Genomic DNA, 24,599 nt, shown 5'->3' on the forward strand with positions numbered 1-24,599 from the left:
CAGGTGGCTTTACATTGAGTGACAAGCCAAATGGTTTCCTGTAAACCAAGAAACCATTTACAATGCTGGGTGGTAACCATATAACCAAACCATACGTGCTCCCTACATGTCAACAAGTGGGTTGGTGGAGGGTTAGTGCCCCTCCCTGTAAAACAAATAACTCGGAGTCAAATGGTCACCCCTTACGGGATTATGGCGTCTGGCAATAGATAGAGAGATAGATGTTCTCATGCAGACATACTTCTACTTAATGCCAAGTATGTCCTTTTGAATGGTTAACAGTATCATAACATAAATATTTTCTTTAATTCTTTACCAAATGGGTAAGCCTTTCCATATTTTCTATTGAAATGAGTCTTTCACAAGTTACTTGTTATATTCCTGGATTACCATAGCCACTGGGGATTTGTATAAACATACTGTACCTGTGAATGCAGTAAATGAGGATTTAGAACGAATAAATATTCCGCTAATGTCTGCCAGTAGCTGGCCATATTTAACGTTCCTGACACGCATTTTTAAGTTTGATAGCTGACTGTCAAACGTAAGTGAGGTTAGGTTAGATTAGGTTTGGTTAAATCATTAAGTTTCTCATTGCTTTGCCTTGATGTAGGATACACTGTCGCATCCAGTCAGAGCAATGGTTAGTCAACAGTGCAGCCAGTCGGATAGATCATTGGTAGACATTGACACAGGTGACCTGGCCACTTCCTTAAATATCCCAAACTACTGGTAGGTATATGTATATTTTTTTTCTAATCACTTACTGCAGTCACAGTGGAACAGTTAATTATCTTTGTTGCTCTGTAGGGTACCAAAATTACTTAGGCTACCTTGAGATTGGGAGTTTGTTATAACATGGGTGGAATTGCCGTGCCCATTTGGTAAAGAATTACCAGATTTTCTTGCACATAGGTTAGCCATGACCCGAAGATTGACTGAAATATTGAGGCCAGACTTTGGAAACTGAATTAAATTGTAAGCATGTTGGATAATTATGTATCACCAACAACTGATTTATCAGTCATGCTGCTGAGGCGAGCACTGGGTTCAGGGACGGCAGTTACAAGAGCCAGTGTGCACCGAGGATTGGCCACACAGACCCGACCCTTCCCAGTGCTGCAAGACACACTTGACCCAACTTGCCCTCAGCTGGTGGCAGCCAGGAGCAAAGCAGAGGAAGAAATACAAAAAATACACAGACTTAATGAACTCTGTCAGGCAGGAGGTATGTGCATGCATGTGGTATTGTACGGTAGTTACTGGTACTGTACGTTACGCCATACTGCAGGTATTGTGCCTAATATTGTAAGTACAGGTATTGTGTAGTATAGTGCATATACTAGTGATTGCAGAAATGTAAAGTACTGTACTGGTACCAACATCAATTTTTAATAAGTCCTTCACTGCCAGAGAGGTCCTTCATAGGTTGAGTAAAAATGTCTGATAGTATCCATCATACTGAAGAAATTCATGTAATGTACAGTTTTTAAAGATGAAGCATACTGCCTAATTAGCCTAAGCTGCAAACTTTGCTCTTACATGTATGGTATGTAGTGCCTGCAGTCTGCACAGCATAAAGTGAAATACTGTACCATATATACACTTGCTAACCAGTGGCAATAGAAATGTTTTACATGATTTGAGGAATGGATTCTTTGTCCAGAGTATTTCAGAGTAAATTATTAATACCACTAAAAACAGTATTATATTAAAGACTGTAGCTAACTAGAGGAAACCCTTAGTACATCTTATTACAATCTTTAAGGTTAATGTGTTAAAACTGCAACACTTTTTTTTTCTTTTTCTGATATCTGGCAGACCTTAGAATTAGATATCATTTTAGACATGCTGTTTAACTTATTTCTGCTTGAAGCTGTTCCATCTGAGATATTGCATGGATAGTATGTATGGTAATTTAATGTCTTTCACCTGCCACCTCATAACAATGTACAAGCCTTAGGGTACCCTTACTTGACTTCTGAGAATTCCCTCGACAGTCCTTTCTGAGGAAACCATATGCATTAAAGAATTAACGTAAGAAGGAAGACAAAAGCAATTTTCATCTTCAGTGCAAATGAAGGGTTCATTTAAATGCTAAGCATCTGTAGGAAGTTTGACTTAAAGCAGACAGCAGGTTTTTACAAATTTACTCAACTTCACGACCTCTTGGAGAACATGAAACAGGTGACAAACTACTGTACTGTGTATGTGTTGTCTACAGGAGGAGAGAAGGGAGTGGCATTGCATGTGAAGCGTAACAAAAAACTGCTGGTGCGGGACAAACTGAAGCTGTTGTTGGATAATGAAGCAGACTTTCTAGAACTGTGTCCTCTGGCTGGCCTTGGATTGGAGTATGGTGATGTTCCGGCAGCAGGATCTATTAACGGTTAGCTAGCATCTTATGTTTTTCTCATATGTTTTCCTGTTATTGTTGTCCTAAGCTACTGTACTTTTTGATTTATTTGCTAAATTCTTTGCCAGGTGGTGTAGTGCTCTTTAATATTGTACCAGTTGGGGTAAAGGTCATATATATGTTTTCTGTACCTGTTTGAATCCTCAAGTGGGAACTGGAGGTGCTCTAATCATATTGTACTACCGAGGACATTAACTGTTACCAGCCATGAGTTTTTTTTTTTAACTGTAACAACTTTCTTTCAGCCCTAACACCACTAAAGAGTACTTGTAGAACTGGGTTTGTTTCTTCTTTCACTTGTCATACAGTATACTCTATCCTAACTATTGTAATTCTGGCAGGTATTGGCAAGATCCATGACCGTTACTGTGTGATCATGTCTAATGATGGAACTGTCAAGAGTGGTACTTTCTTCCCCATCACTGTGACCAAGAACATTCGCAGTCAAGAAATTTGTGCCACCAACCGCCTCCCAGCCGTGATTATTGTGGATTCTGCAGGTGGTTTCCTTCCTCTGCAGGTGATGAGTGTTTCTCTTTTTTGTTTATCATTAACCATTGTGACTTTTTTCCCTCTTACATAATGGATGGGATAAGGTACAATCCAGAAACAAATAAAGTACAAAAATGGAAGACCTTTCAAATAGTACATTATTGTGATGAAGAGAAACTAGTGGTTTTGGAGAAGATAAAAATCTTTGAATGTACTCCAGGCTAAAATGGACAGTGATATTTACATCCTAGAAGCTCACTGCAGCCTAAGAGTTAATATAATAGCCCATGTGGAGAGAAGAAAATTATACTACTCATGTATTTTGTGCATGTAGTGAACCTCATAACACTGAACAGGTTTTATTAGTTTCTCAGTTGTGGTAGAGGTGTGACATGAAAGGGAGGTGAGATCTTTTAATTAAAAAATACCTTTGTTTTTAATAGATTTAGCCATTTCAGTAACGGTACTATATTTTTGTATCAGTGCATTTTTTAAAAGCTGTTTGTATTCATTTAATTGAAACTGGTTGGTTTTGCAGTCTGAACTTTTTGCGGACAAGAATCATGGTGGTCGAGCATTCTACAATACCACTGTTCTCTCTTCGGTTGGAGTTCCTCAGCTGGCCATAGTATGTGGATCATGCACAGCTGGAGGTGAGCTTGGATGACCATCTGTAGTTCCAGTTCTGGGTGCATACTAATCCAGTGTGTCTCTCTCAGACAAGGAGAGTATGTTTTCACTCCTGTTTGTTTGTTTATCTGTTAACAGGATTATTCAGAAACTAAAAGAGAGATTTGGACCAAATTCGGTGGGTAGGTAGCCCATGTCCCAGGGAACAGTCGCTTAACTTTTGGGACCAATGTTTATTAGTTTGTCTGTTAGCAGGATTACTCAAAAACTGAAAGAGAGATCATCATCATCATCATCAGAGATTCAGACCAAATTTGGTGGGTAGATAGCCCATTTCCCAGGAAACAATCGATTAGCTTTTGGGACAGATCTGGATTGTATTACAGATTCTGGATCCAGGAAATATTTTTTGCAAAATCCTAATCAGTGGTGAGAAAATCTAACCCATTGTGAAGAGTGGTCTGGAAATTATGTTGCCCTTATCGGAGAGGTGTGCTCCACTGAGCGCCCCTCTAGTTTTGTCATGTAATGGCTTAATTTACTAATCTGGTCCTCCTACCCCCTCCCCATTAACTGCTAGTGACACAGGTGTATCATATTAAATATAGGTACATTATATTAAAAATTCATTAAGACACATGTACTTTATCGCTGATTGGGCTGTTATGCCAAAGAAATAATGAAGCAGCCTGATTTTGGTAGGACAGTATTGTACAGGTAATATTTTGCGATCACCTAATACAATTGCTACCTTTTTTATCATTCACCTGTGATAGGCACAGCTCCATTTTATGTCATCTGTCTTGATTATGCATTAACCTCATTAAGTATATGCTATAATTTATCCCTGTGGAAGGGAGAAAAACAGCACTACCTTTTTATTCCTCTATCATAAAGGGTAGTTAAGAAGGGCAGAAATGGATGGTAATGGGTGGAAACATGTTCCCCAGTATAGACAGTCTCATTATAAGTCAGAGATGTGTTCTAAAATATCACAACTTTTTTCCATACAAATGGTACTATAAATAGGATGAATCTGGCATACTAGCTTTATTGGTAGCATTGGAACTTATTTTTGCTGTTTCTGCAGTGTGCTTTTGACTTAGTAAGAAAAAAAAAAACAGTGAGAACTTTTGTGTTTTTTCCCCCAGGTGCATACCAGCCAGCAATGTGTGAGGATGCAGCAATGGTGACCCGTATAGGCACACTCTTCCTGGGTGGGCCACCCTTGGTCAAGGCCGCCACTGGGGAGGACATCAGTGCAGAAGACCTTGGAGGGGCCACCGTGCACACCAGGTACAACAAGTCACTGTTTTAAGTTGCCCCCCCCCCCCCCTTTTTTTTCTGCAGTTAGCTTACTTTGGTAATTTAGATTGGAAGGTCAAGAACTGTATAACTCTTGCTTGGTTTTGGGTCATCGAGTCATGAACACATTAGCAGGTAAAGTAAGTTCTTATACCGTTGGGCATTCATTGTAAAAAGAGAGACACTTGCAGTTGGGAGGAAATGTGAGGACTAAAATGTACTGTCTTATTCATTTGGATGGTAGGGGAAAGATTAGGAAAGAAAATATTTTTATTTTCTATGCTTAGAAGTAATTTTACGCATGTTGCTAAAATTGAACACTATTTTTCCATAAACTAGAATGTCAGTTGTCAGTCATTGCTGAGTCATATGTCTGATATTTAGTTAGACATATACCCAGATAGCATTGGCAGTAGTGGATTACTTTCTTAATACATAACAGAAGTACCATACTACTAATTTCAGCCCCAACAGAACAACAATATAGGTACTTTGTTTTGTCTTAAATTCCAGACAGTTTTATCCAGGTTTGCAGACTCCTTGCGGTAATGGAACTAAAATGTAGAGTACACAACACTGAACATAGGTATGAAGAAGAAGAGTGTCATATCACCCTGCTTGGTTGTTGCTTGCATGGCCAGAATAATGTGGAAAATGTTACTTGATGATGAATTGTTTCACTACTATTGTATACAAGAACTTTTAGGAAGGAGTAGCAATGATGATTTGAAGTTTTCCATCTTGAAGGCCTTGTATTACCTGCTCATGTGTCAGTGACCCTCGCTTACAGCAGGCACATAAAACTATAGCTGTAACTAGTACCGCATAGCTTTTGAATTAACTACAGTCTAATTATATGTGAATTCACTTTTTTGTCATGCCTGTAGTGTAAGTGAAGGGATGAATGATTTAATTATAACTTCTTTCTGTCCTGTCTGCAGTGTGAGTGGAGTGATGGATTACTTTGCAGAGGATGAGGCTGAAGGCTTTGAGATTATGCGAGACTTGGTGGCGACCCTCAATCTTGAACCTCCATCCCCACCACCACCTGGGGCAGAGGAGCCAACTTGGAATCAAAGTCTCCTTGATGGTGAGTATTCTAAAATCTGCTTTAGCATTGCTGCTTTTTGTTTAGATGCTAACCAACAAAGCCTTCATTTTCATGTTTCCACCTTCACAGTCAACTTTGGCAGTGGTGTTGGCATGTATATTAACTATTCAGCATTACTAGAATGGTTACCATGGAATCCTTAGTGAGCTGCATACCTCACCCAAAAAGGTTACCCAATTGGGGATGCCTTGTTGAGTTGCAAAGAAATGAGGTATACATGCAACACTATGTTTGTAGAGCTCATCTGTCACAGATTTGTATCATATTACAAGATCTGATTTTAAAAGCCAGGGCAAAAAGATATACATATTGCTGGATTAGGAGATGGATAAAGAAAGTGTCCTTTTTTTCCAAATACAGTATAGCTTAAGCTTTCAACTAATTTTGCTTATCCATATAGTGTAAGGATTGATCAGGCAAGACTGAACCGATGGAAAAGTTGTAGGGGGTCATTTGACCATTCTTGGCCCAAAAAGTTAGTATGGGGTTGACTGCTATTTATTTATTTACCTGTATTTTTTTTTTTTTTTTTTTAATAATATTGTACAAGAGTAACAGCCAGTTTTGTATCATCTGTTGTGAACAGTATAAGCCTGAAGCTAGGTACAATAGCCCAGAATACAGTATTTAACAGTAGGTAACAGCACCAAACCTAACCCATGCTTTATTCTCACCAACAGGACTGATTGGTCTAGAGAAGATAGACCGAACAAAGCTGTATGGAGTGATTGGAAGACTAGTGGATGGAGGACGGTTCCGAGAGTTCAAGCAGCGTTATGGCCGTAACCTCACCATTGGATATGGCCTTGTTGAGGGGTGAGGAGACAGGAAAAACACACATTCATACACAAAATATATTCTATTCCATTCATATCTGGAGGTGTTCCTGCAGCCGAATTAAGTAATGTGTCAGTGGCCAGAATAGAATGATAAATACAGCAGGTCTGACATGGTTAGTATCTCTGGTGAGTGGCAAGCTCACCCCATCTTGCCAAGCCAGCATGCTGGACAGGGATGCAAAACTTTTTTTTTAAACACTGGTTATTTGATGAATTAAAGCATTCCAGTCAGATCATAAAAGTCTTCTTCCAAGGAGTGGATGGGATTTACTGATCACATAGTGCTGCTGTGTGGTGAGTAGCTGGTCTTGACTGTGTAGCCTTCTCTCAGGTCCCTATGCTCCTAATAGGGCAATACTGGATTGTATGATGGATGGATGGACTGCAGGGACACAAGATTAGACCACTGTAGTCCAGAACATTTAACCCTTTCAACCTGAGGACATGAATCCTTTGAAGACATATGGCTGCAGTACTGTAATCAGAAGTTTTGCAGTTATCTGGAAAGGTTCCTAATGTAATAAATAATGTGGTTTGAGCCAAAAATCTGCCAGAAATCGTCACACAGCTGTCTTTATGCTTTGGGTATCAGTAAATATTGTTTTGTGATATTGTAGTAGTCACTCTCATCTTAAATATCAGGACCAGCTTGCCTAACCTCAGGCACTTATGCTTCTCATGGGGCAACATAGGGTTGGATGATGGATGGATGGATATATTGTAGTATATTATACTGTAGTGTATTGTAATTATATCGTTGATTAATATAATATGCAGATGTTCGCATGGCATAGTACACAACCCTCATTAGTCCCCTCAACCTTAGGAGGTGTGTTGGGGTGCTGGGTAACTGTGGTCCACTCACGTATGAGGATGGATTGAAAGGTGCTCATTTCATCCAGATTTGCCAACAACGAGGTCTGCCTATGATCTTTCTGCAGGTAAAACGGTGTTATCGTTATGTAGGTGAAAGCCTGTTTTTTACTTATTTTCATTCAGGACCAGATGTTGATGGAAGTAATGGCATGATTGCAACACTGGCAGTCCTCATCTCAAGTCACAGATTTGTTCAGAAATATTAGTAGGTGTACTTTTTCTCTCAAATTGGTAATGTAAACCAGGAGAACTGACAAATCAGCTTTATAGAAAGCATTGGAACATTAATAGGCAATTCTGTAAAATACTGTGGACTCAATAACAACACAGATAATTAAAAAGTGTGACTTATAGTGAAAACTTACTATATGCCCTGCTAACATTATCATCTACTTTGTATATTGCGATCATCAATTTATTTCATTTATCTCAGATTTTTCACTCCATCCTTAGGCTAAGTGGGAAAAATTAAGTTAGGATAATCATGGTGATGATAATGAGTCTTTTCTTTCTGCCAATCAGAACTCTGGACCCGAGGCAGAACATAGTGCGGCAAATCAGGACCTTGGTGTGCAGGGCCAGTGGGCGGCCATGAAAGGGCGGAGTATCATGGTTCGTGCTGTGTCCTGTGCCACTGTACCCAAGATCACCATCAATATTGGAAGTTGCCATGGTGACGACAATTATACCATGGTTAGTGTTGGGGGGAAGAGTGAAAGAGGTATGGACAGGGAAGCTGGGTATGAAAAAATAAAGGTGGGTATGAGATGGGTAGGTAGGGAAGTGTGTATGAAGAGAGAAACTGGTATGAAAAAAATGAAAGTGGTATGAAGAAGGAAGGGCAGGAAAGCTGGGAAGGAAAGACAGACGGGCATGGAAGCTAGATATAAACAAGGGATGAGATTCATCTAAGCACACATTGCCATTTACCTACAGATAGCTATTGTTAAAAAAGAAAGGAAAGAAGAGATTGCTTCTCTTGTAAGAGAGTATAGATACTTTACAGGGAATGCAACCCATAGGTGCAGTTACAGGTTACAGTACTTTGCTGATTTAGTGGAGAAGGGATCGAGGAGGGAAGCAGAGGATATTAGCAGAGTTAATTATGTAAAGAGCAATAGAGAGAGAAATCAAGTCCTTATTTTCATCATCAGCATCCTGATCCTTATTCCCATCAAAATATGGAATGGGATTGGATCCAGAAATATGGAAAGAGAAAATACGATAGAAAGAAATATCTGCAACATGTCCAGAGAAATGAGTCACACAATCCTTCATACATTATTCAGGCTTTTGGAATTGTGGCACCTAACAGGCAGAACTATTTTGCACCTTTATTTTGTATTTTTCTTGTATGTAGGTTTCAAATAGTGAATTAATTGGCTATAAAGCTATTAAAAATCTGAAAACACTATATACCCTGGTAATTACTATCCCCTTGATTTGTTTTCCAGTGTGGGCAGGCTTTCTCGCCAAACTTTATCTTCACTTGGCCTGGCGTTGAGATCACCCACACTCACAACCCCCCTCCTCTGCCTCCCACAACCCCACCTGTTGCACAAACACCAAAGGCAGCAGAGGGCAAAGAGGTGAGTGCAGTGTTTCATATTTATTATATAGCATTTGAAGTTTTCCTCATTATTCTAAGGATCTGTTATTTCACAGTCAGTTTAGTTTACATATAGAGACCATTGGCCAGTCAAGGGTCATCAGTTTTCTGTCCTATTGATGCCTTCAAGCTTGGGCATGGTTTTCCAGAGACCTCCTTGAAGATGTAAAAATTCAGCGACCTATGTATCATGTGTTAGAGAGATGAAAGGATTCTGAGGTTGCACTCTTAGCACACATATCATGTTTTGATTTTGCCTTGTTTACACAGTGTTAGTACTACAGAGTTATATTATTTTTATTTATCAGTTTACTCTACAGTTCTTGTGAGATTGCTGGTACTATTATTAAACCATTAAGCAAATCATCACTCATCCACTCAGTTTCCATCATTCTTACCAACAAATCTACCATCATTCAACCAACCCATCAGTCATCAAAACCAGCTGATCCACAACGACTTGTCATTCTCTCATCAGACCAGCAAGCCACCCCGCAAGCCCCTCTCTGCCTTCAGCTTCCCAACCACCAGCTATCTCTATCATGCTTCACGCTGCCTCACTGATGGGGTTGTCATTCCATCACAAACAAGGAAGGTAAACACACCTATCATGCCAGGACAGTTTTGCATTGATCCAACGCATTTTGTTGGACAGAAAATGGACAGGAATTGTGGACCATTTTTTGCACCCAATCATGCAGTCATTATTAAGATAGAATATTTTGGTCCAGCTTGAACCCTCTTTGAGTACCTGAATAGTCCAAATCATGCTGAAATTGTTGCATTTTCACAATAATTTCGTCATATCAGAATATATGCATTGAACTACTGTGTGCTTGTATCCATTTTTAACTACTACGGTGTAAAGACCTTTTTTATTTTTTACATAACGGGTACTGTACTGCAATAGATGATTACTTATAACCATCCTCATACCCCTTTTCCTACATTTCATGATTTTGACTGCGTGAACAGATACTGGTACCCCCATTTTTAGGTGAAAGTAAGTTTCAGGATGATGGCATGTACCATATGATAATAAATTGACAGAACATGAAATAATTAAATACTAAAGTTTTGTATCAGCCCAGGAAATCTGAAAGAATTGTGGATACATGAAACACAGATTGATGAGCTGTATGAAGTGAGTATTTTCATTTAGGGTAATTAATAACCTGTGTTTGGATAACTGGAGGGCTGTTGCAGTCTAATTGCAGTGCAGTATTTGGAGTTTCTCACAATCCTCCCCAGTTAGTCAACAGTTTGTTGACTTACACATGGTGCTCCATTTGTACCAGATATTCTATTATTCTGAGCTGAAGTGGTAAAAGTTTGTTTAAAACTGCAGCCGTTTGTCTAATGCTGTTTAATGCTATCTGCAGATGATTTCCTAAGTTTGGTAAATCCATATTGTAAGTGTAACAGTTCAGCAAACTTACCATAATTGTATCAACTGTTTGTGTTTTAATGAAATTACAGTAATTTTATGTTATAGGTGTAGTGTACCAAGATTTTTAAGTCTGAAAATTTTTTATGTGATTTTACGTAAGTAATGCTATATTTTTTCCCAGATTGTTGCCGAGTGTCTGCAAATTTGCCGTCAGCGGGAGATGCTTACTAGGAATCCAAAACGATTCCCAGTGTTCAAACTATAATTCCAAACTTCTGTGTGCCTCATTATTCAGTTTAAAGACTGAATGAATATAGTACTGCTGTCTAAGCTTCTAGTTAAAATTAATGCACATACCAGTAGCACACTGATAATGTGCTCAGTTTGTACTGTCAAGGGTAGCTAAAGTTTGGGTCTTATTTTAAATATGGTTAATGGCAGTGTTACTGTACAGTTGAAAGTCAGTGTTTGAACCTCCAATTATTGTGCATCTCCATGAAAACTGTCTCTCATCACTTTAATAGTTGAGACCCATAAAGTATACTGTATAGCTGTATGGAAACTGTATGCCACTTTTGTTCTCAGCATTACTCAGTGCTGCATAATTGTCTGTTGTAAATACCCTGTACAAAAACTAAGCTAAGTGTGCTGTAAAGAAGAGCCTTTATTGTTGAAAGAGATTTTATACATAGTCTATATTTGTATTCAAATGTTCTCTGAAAAAATCAGGTACCCTGTGCCACTGTACATAATTGTTACCATGTACTCTTTGGATATATTTTTTGTCAGAATATTGTTAACAGCAGAAAAGTTAGTTATATAAGATTTGTAGTGAAAAAAATAGTGCCCATTTTAAATGTTTTAATAAAATTTCTATTTCTATTTCAGCTCTAGAATTTGTATATGCCAAAATTTATGAACATGTGATACCTGTTCAAAAAATCACTCACCATTACTTAGTTTCCTCCAAGATCTGATTAGTTACATCCATAGATGACATAAGACCTGGATTTGACATGAAAATGGCTGCTTTGCAGTAACGGACCCAAAACTGGAAAATGGTCGTTTAAGTTGAAATCTTGAGATCTCAGCTCGCAGCCAACATAAATCAATGACACTCACGGTGAAGCAAGCTAACGGTGTCTAACTCAGTGGTTTGGGTCCGTTACTGCACCTGCCGGTTGGCTTCGCCGGCCCATGTCAAATCCAGGTCTTCTGTCATTTATCATTTTGTGTTTTTAAAGGCTCCAACATGCTTGCATGTGTTGGCCTTGGTCACCTAATGGCAGCTCTCCACGCTGCACGATCCATTGCAGCCTCCCTGTTCAGTCCCTTAACCCTGAGGTCACACTTAATGACCTCGTCCCATGTCTTTCTCGGTCTACCCCTCATAACCCCACCCCCAGTATTAATACTTCTCACCTTCCTCACCCAAATATCATCCCCCATCCTCTCCACATGTCCAAACCATCTCAATCTACCTCTCCTCATCACAACACCAATACACTCCAGTCCCATCCTACCTCTCAACTCTTCCATCGTAAACCCAGCCCCTCCAGGCCTTGGCCGCAGGGACGCACTGCACATCCACCTAATTAGTCATTTCTGTACATCTGAGCCGGCGAATATCTTCCTCCTTCACTGCCCAGGTCTCACTGCCATACAGCATTACACTCCTAACACATGCTCCATACAAAGACCCCTTAGCATGTCGGGAGAGTCCTCTCAATGTCAGGAGAGGCAGGAGCTCCCTGAACTTCTTCCAACCACTTCTCACCCTAGCCACAGAGCTAGCTCCAGCCCCACCTCCAGCACACAACATGTCTCCCAAATAACAAAACTCTTCCACACACTCAAGAGATTCACCAGCAAATATAGAACAGCATTCATGCTTCCTAAACCCAACACACCGTGCCATCATCCATCATTTATTCTTTCAGTCTTTGCCACAACATGCATCCCATCCCTTTCTACATTCAGTTATTAATATCTCAGCTTCATTGCCATACATTCATATCGGGTAACAGTAAATTACGTATAATCTCGTACATTTCAGTTTCCTCCCTGTGGTTTTGACCCATTACTCCAGTGTATATTCCTCTAGGCTTAGATAAATGGTGCTAGGCACTTAATTTTTTTTTTTCCCAGTCTCATATTTTACTTTTCATAGTGTTCTCATATTCCACCTAGCTTAGTGTGGGAGCCCTGAGGCCATCCTAATGTAATTTAGAATATTTAAAAGTAGGTTATCAGCCTGTGCCTGTGATGGCATCATATGGGTGAATAGCCTCAGAGAGTAGTGCAGGTTAAAATGGAAGGGCTACAGAAGCTTATTTGTCAAATTTCACACAATCAGCTACAGTATTCCAATAGTCCAGTTTGGACTTAAGAAAAAAAAAATTGTATTTTTTTTTTTTTTTTATGGGGCTTAACCAGTCTTGAGTTTGTTGGCATTTATAGGGTTAAGGTAATGTAAACTGTTTAGGTCAGATACTGATTTTTTTTTTTTTTTTTTTTTTTTTTTTTTTTTTTTTTTAAGTCATATCCAACAAACCGAGAGGCTTGCTCTGCAGGGTTTGACCATGGTTCTGGGTGCATGACAAGAGTACAGCTACAAAGTATATATGCACCCTGTGTTAACATGTTCTCTCAACACAGCGTTAATGACATTGCATTATGAATCACCCACGAGCATTTTGTGCATTAAGTCCACCTTTGGATGCCATGTTTTGCAGGGAATTAACTGTTGTTGATGTAGCCGTTAGAAGAATGTTGGGGCAGTTTTCCTCTAAGATGAAAATATATATATATATTTTTTCTGTTTATGATCTGTTTTCTATTAAATATCAGCTCTAGTACACTCTAAGCTGGTGCTAAAACTTGTTCATAACATAAAAGAAAAAAATAATAAAATGGAATATAAATAAATAACTGTGGGCATTCGAAGGTTCTGATAATACTGTACAGTACTTTTTATTTCTTTATCTCTTTATTTAGATGCTGTGTCAGCTGAAAGCTCTATGTTCCCCATTATTTTGCGTCTCAGTGTTGTAATGAGATATTCATCAGCCAGGCACTTCAAAACTAAAGCAGAGAAACAGGAACACCAATTTTAAAAGTATATGACATAATGAGTATGATTTTTGTGATGGTGCCACTGGCTTATCTTTGTTGCCAAATGATATGGTGTCTGAGGTACAGTATTGTAATACTGACATGATGTGCCAGCTTAGTTATCTTAGTTGTGTAGAAAAAAAATTACTCCTGTTGAAATTATTTCGTATGCCTGGTGTACCTCTGTTCATGCTAATGCTCGGCTTACCTCTCTTCATGATAATTTTATTCCATTGCACAATACTTTTTTCATTTGAAGAATGAAAAAAGGTACAAACTGTTCAATGCAGTAAGTTATAATAAATGATGTTAATTGATAATGATGCTTTACTCTTATTACCTGTGCTGTAGACAAGGATATTATGTTTCTTATCCATCCATCCATCCATCATCCAATCCAGTGTTGCCCCATGAGGAGCATAGGAACCTGGGGCTAGGCAAATTGGTCCTGACATTTAAGATGAGAGTGACCAGCCTCACTCATCCGTGAGTGTCATTACATGAGCAATAAACCCCAACCATCCCTTGGATATAAACCTACACTGGCTCAATCCGATTGGAGTACCTTAATTACCTACTCAACCACCAGTTGCCATAATTTGGTTATATGGTTACCACCCAGTGTAGTACATGGTTTCCTGGTGTACAGGACACCGTTTGGCTTGTCACTCAGTGTAGAGTCACCCATAGGCAGAAGGAAGAGGAAAGAATGAAGGACAGAAAGATAGAAGAGGGAGTGTAAAGTCACCTGTAGGTAGATGGAAGAGGAAAGATTGAAGTAAAGAAAGACAGAATACGAAGGAAGGAGGAGAGGAAAGGGCAATCACCTGAGAGTAGCACTACATTTATATTTTTATATATTGGTGCTCTGATGAGGAGGGGTAGATTGAGATGATTTGAGCATGTTGAGAGGAGAGAAGTGGAGGAGCAATTGGGTAAATATGGATTGGAGCAGATGGGGGACGTGGAAGGTGTGTGCAAGATATTCACAGAAGAAATCTGTGCAGCATGTGAGGCGTATGTGGGATGAAGAGAAGACGAGAGGGGGTGCAGGGAACAGCATGGTGGAATGAAGAGGTGAGACAGGCTGTGGCACAAAAGAAAAAAGCATTATAGTGAGTGGATGGGAAACAGGGATGTGGAAGAAGTTGAGAGACGGAAGAGAGAGTTATATGTAGAGAGGAAGAAGGAGGTGAAAAAATTAGTAAGAAGAGAGTGGATGAGGAATTTGGAAGGAATTTGAGTGTAAAGAGGAGGGATTGTAAGAAAATGTTCTGGAAAGAGGTTAAGAGAGTTAGATAGGGTGTTAAAGAAGTTAGTCGGACAGTGAAAGATAAAAATGGTTGATTACTGTTGGAGAAGGGAGAAAAAGTGAGTAGATGGGGAGAACACTTTAAGGAATTGTTGAACATAGAGAATGTAAGCAATGAAAGTATAAGTGGCTGGGGAATGGCTTGGAAAAGGAGGGATGTGAGAAGAGGGGAAGAAATCAGTAGGAAGGAAGTTGTGGAAGCAATGAAACAAGTTAAAATGGGGAAAGCCCCAGGAATTGATGGAGTGTGTGATGAAATGCTAAAGCATGGAGAAGAGATAGTAGTAGAATGGATGTGGAAGATGCACAGATTAGCCTGGGAGGAAGGTAGAGTCCCGGAGGCTTGGATGTCAGGTATTATTCCCCTGTACAAAGGAAGAGGGGGGAAAAGAAATGTATGGTAATCATAGGGGAATTTGTCTTCTTAATATAATAGGAAAAGTATATGGTAGGATACTGATTGACAGAGTTAGGGAAATAACAGAGGAATTAGTTGGAGAAGAACAGGGAGATGTTAGGAAGGGAAGAGGTTGTGTAGATCAGATATTCATTCTTAGATCTTTAGTGGAAAAGTTTCTAGAGAAGGGAAAGATTAAGTTGTATGCGACCTTCACGGATTTGGAGAAGGCATATGACAGGGTGGATAGCCATGGATTGTGAAAAATATTAAAAATATATGGAGTAAATGGGAAGTTGTTGCATGCCGTGAAGAGTATATATGAGGATGCTAAGGCTGCAGTGCGTGTGGATAGTGGACAGAGTGAATTTTTCTGTTTGAAAGACTGAAACAGGGATGTGTCATGTTTCCATGGTTGTTCAATCTGTATATGGATGGGGTTATAAAAGAGATACAAGATAGGATAGTCGATTTTAGAGCGGTCCTAATGAGAGAGGGCAGTGTTTGGAAACTCCCTGTACTGTTGCTTGCAGATGATACTGTGTTGTTAGATGAAGACGTAGGGAAGCTACAAGGTTTGGTGGATGAGTTTGGGAGAGTGTGTAAGAAACGGAATCTAAAGGTGAATGTAGGGAAGAGTAAAGTTATGGTCTTCGGGAGAAATGAAGTCAGTGAATGTACAATGAGGCTGGGTGAGGAGAAAATGGAAAATGTGAGTGTGTTTAAATACTTCAGTAGTGTGATGAGTAAGGATGCAAGTTTAGAGAGTGAAGTGCTTGAAAGAAAGGTTGCTGGTTCTTTGAAAGCAGTGATAAGAAACATGGAAGTGAGCATGGAAGTGAAAAAGTTACTGCATGACGGTATTGTGATACCAACTTTAACGTATGGATGTGAAGCTTGGACCTTGTTGGAGGGACAGAAGTCAAGAGTGAGAGCAGTGGAAATGAATTATTTGAGAGGAGCATGTGGAGTCACATGAAGAGACAGACTGACAAATGAGAAAGTGAAGGAGCGTTGTGGCGTGGATGTGGATGTGATAGGAAGGGTTAGGAGAAACACACTGAGATGGTTTGGCTATGTGGAGAGGATGGAGAGCCAGAGACTTACGAGGAGTGGGTATGTGAGTGAGGTGGAGGGGGGAGAGGGAGGAGGAAGCCAAGGATGAGATGAAGGGATGGAGTGGAGAGGTATATGAGAGAGGGGGGTGTGAGCTGGGAGCAGAGCAGTGAAATGGCGGGGGACAGGGCGATATAGAGGCGATTTGTTGTGGCCACCCCTCACGGGATTAAGGCGTCTGGCAATAGATAAATAGATAGAGAGGATGGATGGTGGCAAGAGGGTGCAGGTGAGAGGTTTGAACGTCGAGGGTAGTGTTGCAAGGCAGACCAAAAAAGACCTAGGACAAAGCTATAGAATGTGACCTCAGGGATAAAGGGCTGAAATGGGAGGTTGCTAGAGATCGAACAGCATGGAGAGTTTTGATTTGGTGACCAAGGCCGACATGTGCAAACATATTGGAGCCTTTATAAATGATACAATGATGATTCGATTTCTATACATTTTTTACTACTCCAGTCCTTCAGCTTCAGCCACTCACTCAGTCTCAGCCTCTTATTACCAAAAAACTCTCTCTCTCTCTCTCTCTCTCTCTCTCTCTCTCTCTCTCTCTCTCTGATCTATTTCTAATTCTCCTCAAATGACCACAATCCCTTTCCCCCAGAGTCTAATCCCATCTCCCTCTTCTCTAATCCCATTCAGCACTAATCCGCCAATATTCTACACCTCACAGTCCCTCTTCAGCAGTATCCAAACCCTAACCTTACTATGATAAGGATTAAATGATGACAATAACGATGATGAGCTCTTATCCTCCCCAGTCCCCACCATACTACAGCCCCTACTTCCTTTGTTTTTACTTTTATTTAACCTGAATCCACTGACAATTATTTGTATAGTTTATTCTTGTGTGCTCCAGAAGATTTTATTCAGAGGGGATAAGGGACTGAATAGAGAAGCTGCCAGAGATCGAGCGGCATGGATAGCCGCCATTAAGTAACCAAGGCCAACGCATGCAAGCATGTTGGAGCCTTGAAAAAAGACAGGAAACGATTTTTCCATCAGTAGAGGTTAGATATAGCAGTAATCAATCCCTATAGAATTAAAAATGCAAGAAGAGCGTCTGGTTGAGGAGTGATAAAAAAAAATAACGTAGCCTAATCGTAATAAAGGAGTTTCATCTTTCTCCCTTCACCTCGTACATCCTAACCCCTCCACTTTCTTTATTAATTTGTACTAAAGCCGTTTTCCTGTATGCCCTTGAGAGCCAGTTTTAAATACAGTACGATTATATATTACTGTATTCCGAGAGAGAGAGAGAGAGAGAGAGAGAGAGAGAGAGAGAGAGAGAGGTGAGGAGAGCAGGCAGGCTAAGACAGGTAATCTGAACAAAGGACACACCCTTCACGCAATACTGAAATGTGACATTTGCAATGTTTGTGCTTAACCCCAACTATATCAAGGTATATATTAACCACAAATTTTTTTTATATCTTGTAATACTCTGCAATTCATCCTTTACCTCAGTATGTTTGATTCTAAATTGACGTACTATGAAAATCTGTAACATTCAAGGACTCAAGTTCCAGTTACTTGACTGATGTGAAAAACTATCGGATCTTATATAACGACCTAACACGTAAAAGTAGACAAGGCTATTGGATATTGAATTTTCAGTTATATATTATACAATTATGTGAGTGAATAGGGTGTTCAGCATCTGTGAAAACGTGTGATAAATCTGTGAAGGCTCATGACATCACAGCGAGGTAAGTCAGCAGTAAACTTCCTTGTGTTGTGTACCGTCGCCCGGGGCAACCGACGGAGGCCGTGAAGTAACAAGTATTTATATATTTCTCCGCTAACCAGCTTATTTTGTCTCCATTCCTTGTTTATAATGGGTTTTATTATTATCAGGTGGAGTTAGTGGGCAATTATGGTTGTGCAAAAGTTGTGCATAGAAGGGAAAGAAGTTTGGAGAATTTGAATGTTGGCAACGGATTCCTTACCTGAAATCGGTCAGGTGATTGTCGGGCGTACGATTCATGTCCGACTTCCCCCACCACATCACAGTGTATTTCATTTGTTTCGTCTCTTTTACTGCGTTTTCTATGACCCTAATGAACTTTGTAAGGCATGCTTTATAACTGTGAAGCTTGTAATGAGGGAAAGGAATGGATCGAGGATATTATTAAATGTCATTACGGTACGAGTGTGTGAGCGCTCCAGTCGAGTTCCATGGATGCTCAGTTCAGGTGTTAGTAGTTTATTGTGGGTGTGTGAGGCTGCGGCAGGAGTCTACTACCATGCTGCCGCCACCCTAAACAGACTGCCAGTGTAGTGACGAGTGCAGCAGTGAGTGTGTGAAGGTGCGGGAGGTGAGTGTGGGTGTTTTTTCCATGCCCTGTGCCTTGAACGCCGAGGGAAATCTGCTCCACCACGTGAAGGCATTGCTGCTGGCGGGATGGACGCGGTCACTCCACATCTGCCCATCTCCACCACCACTCTTCCACACCACCTCCACCACGCCTCCGCATCTCCACCTGGCTCTCCGCTCCATATATCTGGGGGAAATGTGGGTGTGGAGGGTAGTGTGGGTGATGTAGATGCCCTAGCTGCCCGCCCCAGGGTAAGGATGTACGTAGACCTGCAGTTGGCACCCCCACAGTCGCCTGTCACCACCAGCGCCAAGCCCCACGCTGACGCCACTGAAGGTGATGGTAGTGTGTCCCCGCATGCTTCCCAGCCTCCCCCAGGATCATCCAATGTAACCTTTGGCCAGCCTCATCAAGGGAAGGGCGCCACTAGGGTATACTTGGGGTCTGAGGGGCGTGTGTCTCCCCCAGCAACCGTGTCACCCCCTGCAGGAGTTACAGTCAGCGTGGCCAAGGGGGGCGGCGACCCCCACCCTGCCCCTTGTGTCAGGTTGCTGGAGGAGCTTCTAGACCCTGGTGGAGGGGCGGGGACGGACTGGGGAGACGACGGAAGAACTGGTGAAGATGTTGGCAGCTCCGAGGGGCTGCAAGGTGATTCTCTGCACCTCAGCCACATCCACTGCACCTTCTTGGACGACCTCCTGGATGGGATAAATCGAAGTGCTGCCACCCAACCTCAGGACACACCACCCCAGGACACACAGCCACGTTCCCAGCAGGATAAGAACTCCCAGGACAAACAGGTACTTCCCCAGCAGGAAATAACAAACCAGGACACTCAAACCAAGGCTACAACATCAGCGGGACCTGAGGGAAGTAAGGGGGCCGTAGGAGAGGAACCCCTGCCCCTGAATCCCACAGGGGCGTCACAGGCAACCCCCTCCCAGGCCTCAGTGGAAGGAGGGCAGGGGGGCGAGGGTAGGGGATGTAGCAGAGGGCAGGGAGGTGAGGATGAGGGCAACAGCAGCAGCAGTAACCCACATTCAGCTCAGCAGGTGCAACAGTTCCGCAAGCCTCATCACCCTCAGCATCAGCAAGACACGCTTTCATCACAACCAGACCAGGACGAACAGCAGCCAGTATCATCACCACTACATAATCAGGATTCTAAACCGCGTAACCGGGATTCAACACCACATAGACAGGATTCTAAACTGCAAAGACGTGATTCTACACCTTGTGCCTCAGGACACAGTTTGCACACACAGGATCCACTCGCACAGCTGGCACACGAGGTAGACTCCCCAAATGTTGCAGATCAGGCTATGCAATTGCAGGAATCACTTGCAAAGGAGGGTAATTGGTCACAAAGTGGAGAGCGGGGTAAGTCAGAGGATCCTGCAGCGACAGGAGCAGCAGATGGTGGAGAGTCAAGGTACTTCCCCCCAGAGGCACCCCAGGACCCCCACCCAGACGCAAGACCCCCACCAGAGCCCCCTTCCCAAGCCCAGCATGCCCCCCCCAAGCCCTCCCCAGCCCGTCATTCCCCCTCAGAGCCTTCCGCAGATCAGAACTCCCCTGCAGAATCTTCTCCAGCCCAGTATTCCCCTTCAGAGACTTCCTCAGACCAGGGCTTCCCTCCAGACTCTTCCCCAGCCCAGCATTCCCCACCCGTACCTTCCCCACCAAAGCATTCCCCAGCCAACCAGTCTTCTCCAAAGCCTCCTTCAGCCCAAGACTCCCTTCCAGAGCCTTCCTCGGCCCAGCACTCCCCACCAGAGCCTCACCCAGCCCAGGACTCCCCACCTGAGCCTCCCCCAGCCCAAGAGTCTCCTCCAGATCCTCCCCCAACCCCACATTCCGCCCCTGAGTCTTCCCCCACACAGCGTGAAGCCCCCACACGCCCTGAAGCTGGGGAAACAATGCGGGGGAACGCTGAGGGGGGCGTGGGCGGGGCGAGGGAAGGAGGAATACACCCAGCCAAATCCGAAGACAACGACTACGAAGATGACGACGGTGACGACAAGCGGACTGGTTTAGCTGCGGCCGTGTCTCGTGTCGTGCGGCGTAGTATGAGACGCATGCGGCGGCTGCGGCTCTCAGGACGCGGCCAAGCTCCTTCTGCGGCGGGTAGCGGTGGGGAGGTGAGCGAGGAGACCCAGGGGAGGAGAGGCCTGCCCCCCGCCCCGCCCCTGGGACTTTCCACCGTCAGGAGTCCCGCCGCCGCCTCCATCATCGTGTCCTCCCTCATGGCAGCCTTGGCACCACCGCCACACCCGCCACCAAGGGAGACGCTCACACCTCCACACATAGAGTAAGCTGCCTACTCACTATAATAGCCCACCTGTTAGAATAGTAAAAATAATGATCATCATCATTATCATCTTCGGCCTTCTCCTCTTCCTCATCATCATCATTAATCCTCCTCCTCCTCCTCCTTCTCCTTTTAAACATCTCCTTTCATCCCCCTGTTCAACCAAACATGTTAATGACAGTTAGATACCGTTGGGGGAAAAAAAAAATCCGTAGGCTATGGTACATGCTTTTACGAAATTCTTTAGGTTAATCTCTCCGTTATAGGAAGGGATATCGTCAATGTGTACAGGTTAACGCCATGGCACCGTACCGTAATTTATTTCTTTTAACACCAGGGGATGTTATTCAGCTGAGAGTGAGTCATAGGAGCCTGCGAGAGGTATTTGGGAAGAAGTACGGGAAAGAACTAAACCTTCATAATTATTGTAGCTCCGTAAATATTGTAACTCCGTAATTATTGTGCCTACATAGGTTAGCCAGAGACCATTCTCGGTTGAATAAATGGGTTAGGTAACAGCAAAGATAAAGAAGTTATGGTATGTCACGTCTTGAAGGGGCAAATGAGCTTAATGTAGAGTATTTTTAAAACTTGGATGGCAGACCACTCCTCAGCTAGGCTTACACAAAACCGTCTGGCGGTAATAGTACTGAGATACCGTTCAATGGGCCAGCAACCCTTTAACTCCGAGTACTTTTCTCAGCTAAGCAAAATCATCTAACATAACCCTAAAAAAATATCTACGAGCTTGGATACCAGTGAAGGGATGAATTGAGATCGTTTTTAATCCATCTTATCACTCGGGTATCAATTATCTCAACAAAACCAAGGTTGAATGAATTTGCATTGTGGGTTTGTGTTAATGGTGACGTTCATTTTCCCGCTTCCCCTTTTGTGCTTGGGCCTAGGGGAGTGGAGATGTTTAAACTCGGATAGACATATAGATAGATAGATAGATAGTTTGGCAGACAATAAGCGGAGTTCATAGAGATGCATAAACAAATACATATATAGATGGGTACAAAATAAGCATATACATTCGTAGATAGGCATTAAGCAGACAGATAGATAGATGGATAGATAGGTAGACAATAAGCAAACAAAGATGGGTAGCAGATAGATAGACACATGGGTAGATAGATAGGTATATGTATAGCACAGATAAATAGATAGGTAGCCCACAGATAGATAATAAGAACATAGATAGATACACAGACATACATAATGGATGGAAAAATAGATAAAGGCCCAATATAAACTTCCGGTGTCTCAACTACGACCGAGGAAGGAAGTAACCAGTCTTATCATCCGTCTTTATCTAACTTAGCCTGGCCACAACAGACCTTGAATAATTTAGGACTGTGTAGGAATGCTGCTTCGCTTCCTTCCTACCCTCAGTTCAAGGAGGATTAGGACACTTTGCCACCTCTTCAATGATTTATTTATTTTTATTTATCCATTTCTTGAGTTACGCCGAGTTTTCTTCAGCACGGTTTCTTTTTCTTTCGTTTTCTTTCTTTCCTTCTTTCTATCTGTCTTTCTATCTGTCTATCGTTCTTTCTTTTCCGTTTTTCTTTCGTTCTTTCTTTTTTGTTCATTCATTCTTTGGTTTATTCTTTTTTTTTTGTTTCCTTTTTCTCTTTTGATCTCCAAGTGTAACTCCGTCACAGTAAATGAATTATTTGCACTTGAGTGAACCTAAGGTCCGTCATCTCGTCGATTAAAGAAGGTCCCTAACACTTTTTCCTAAACGATTTATTTTGCTTATTACACCTTTCTCTTCTATTCTGTTTACCAAATCACTCACAATGTCCCAGAACACCTCTTCCTAAGCAATCTGTTTTGCTCATTACACCTTACTGTCCCAGTCCTTGTTACATAAATCATTCCAGTATGGTCATACTCTGCATAATTACGTACAAAAATTATGTTAACCAGCCATATCCAAAAATAAATCGCTAGGATGAGGTGTTAGGAACTACAGGCCTTTGTGCATGACCGACTATATCTTGCAAGGAAGTAAAAGACCTAGAGTTTGCAAGTTGCAGTTATGTAGACACAATGTTGTTGTTTCCTTGTTCCGGTGCACAAATCTTCTCTCGGTTCAACTTCCTTGCATTGTCTATGCGTCTCTAGGAGCACTTACCGTATTTATGGTGAAAGCTTTGGCGTGGATTTCTCTCTCTCTCTCTCTCTCTCATCTATCTATCTATCTATATCTATCTATCTATCTATATGTGTGTGTGTGTGTGTGTGTGTGTGTGTGTGTGTGTGTGTGTGTGTGTGTGTGTGTGTGTGTATCTTCCTCCAGCCTTGACAAAACATCAGGATTTAATCAGTACTTGAAGTTCTATTTGAAGTATGATGTACCATGAATAACGGAGTATAACCACTGTAGTTAGTATATAAGTGATATACCGGTACCAATTCTTGATTAGGTACCTGTATGTGGCTTCCAGTAGGTGTAATTTGGTGAGGTATTTCATCATCACCATCATCGTTTCGTTACCATTATCACCATCACCACCACCACCATCATCATCATCAACAACAACATCATCACCACCACCACCACCACCACCACCTTCCTGATAACCAACCTCTCCCCATAGGCTACCCACTAACACACGAATCGCGTAGGTTGCATGCAGTAAGAGGGGGATCAAAAATGGTGGCGTACCGTACATATTAGGATTAGATCTGCCTGTTTGGGATGGTTCATGGTGTACGGATGGTGGGATTCGGAGCCAGCTGTAGCCAGATGGACAGGATTGATATGTGGACGTATTTGGCTGGTCCTGTTTGTTGGGGTAGGGTATGATGTAGGGATAGTGGGGATTTGGATGCAGTGTGATGTGTGTAGGAGGGTGTTTGTATGTGTGTGTAGGAAGGTGTTTGTATGTGTGTGTAGGAGGGTGTATGTTTGTGTGTAGGAGGGTGTATGTATATATGTGTGTAGGAGGGTGTTTGTATGTGCGTGTGTGTGTGTGTGTGTGTGTGTGTGTGTGTGTGTGTGTGTGTGTGTTTGTGCGCGCGCGCGTTTGGCTGTGGTAATTAATAGGTAGGTCTAGATTTAACAAGGTGTAGAGAGATCACTAACATCTTCTATTATTACATCAAAGTTGAATGTAAAATAGATTGAAGTAGGTAGTTACAATATATAAAAGTAGCCTAGTCAGAATAAGCTAAATTTTACAGTTTCATTGTAGAACCTTGAGCTGAAGAAAACCGTCTGGCAGCAGCAAAAATCCATCCATCCATCCATCTATCTGTTTATCTGTCTGTCTGTCTCGTTGTTACTGTGCTCTTACGGTACCCAGTCCTCTTCACCTCCTTCCATCGCTTCCTCTCTTTCCCGTTACC

The 24,599-nt window shown here is 41.9% G+C and overlaps 2 protein-coding genes across 2 annotated transcripts in view; both read left to right on the plus strand.

Annotated features, from left to right (window-relative positions):
• The first annotated feature begins 984 nt into the window (after positions 1-984).
• On the plus strand, positions 985-11,160 carry LOC145411675 (biotin-dependent 3-methylcrotonyl-coenzyme A carboxylase beta1 subunit-like). Its single transcript, XM_080281681.1, has 12 exons — positions 985-1,228; positions 2,225-2,389; positions 2,758-2,936; positions 3,447-3,561; positions 4,690-4,834; positions 5,785-5,933; positions 6,635-6,770; positions 7,620-7,734; positions 8,192-8,362; positions 9,124-9,258; positions 9,778-9,873; positions 10,850-11,160. Exons 1-12 carry the CDS (start codon positions 985-987, stop codon positions 10,931-10,933), a joined length of 1,734 nt encoding a protein of 577 aa, XP_080137807.1. The 3' UTR covers positions 10,934-11,160.
• Positions 11,161-19,011: 7,851 nt separating this feature from the next.
• LOC145411676 (uncharacterized) overlaps positions 19,012-24,599 on the plus strand; it is a 33,384-nt gene continuing 27,796 nt past the window's right edge. Inside the window, exon 1 of the mRNA XM_080281682.1 lies at positions 19,012-21,236. Coding sequence (XP_080137808.1) covers positions 19,012-21,236 — 2,225 coding nt within the window. The remainder of the gene's footprint in view (positions 21,237-24,599) is intronic.

This window comes from Coenobita brevimanus, chromosome 90 (genome assembly GCF_032717465.1).
Source record: "Coenobita brevimanus isolate Jiangsu-jjx chromosome 90, ASM3271746v2, whole genome shotgun sequence".
Lineage (NCBI taxonomy): Eukaryota > Metazoa > Arthropoda > Malacostraca > Decapoda > Coenobitidae > Coenobita > Coenobita brevimanus.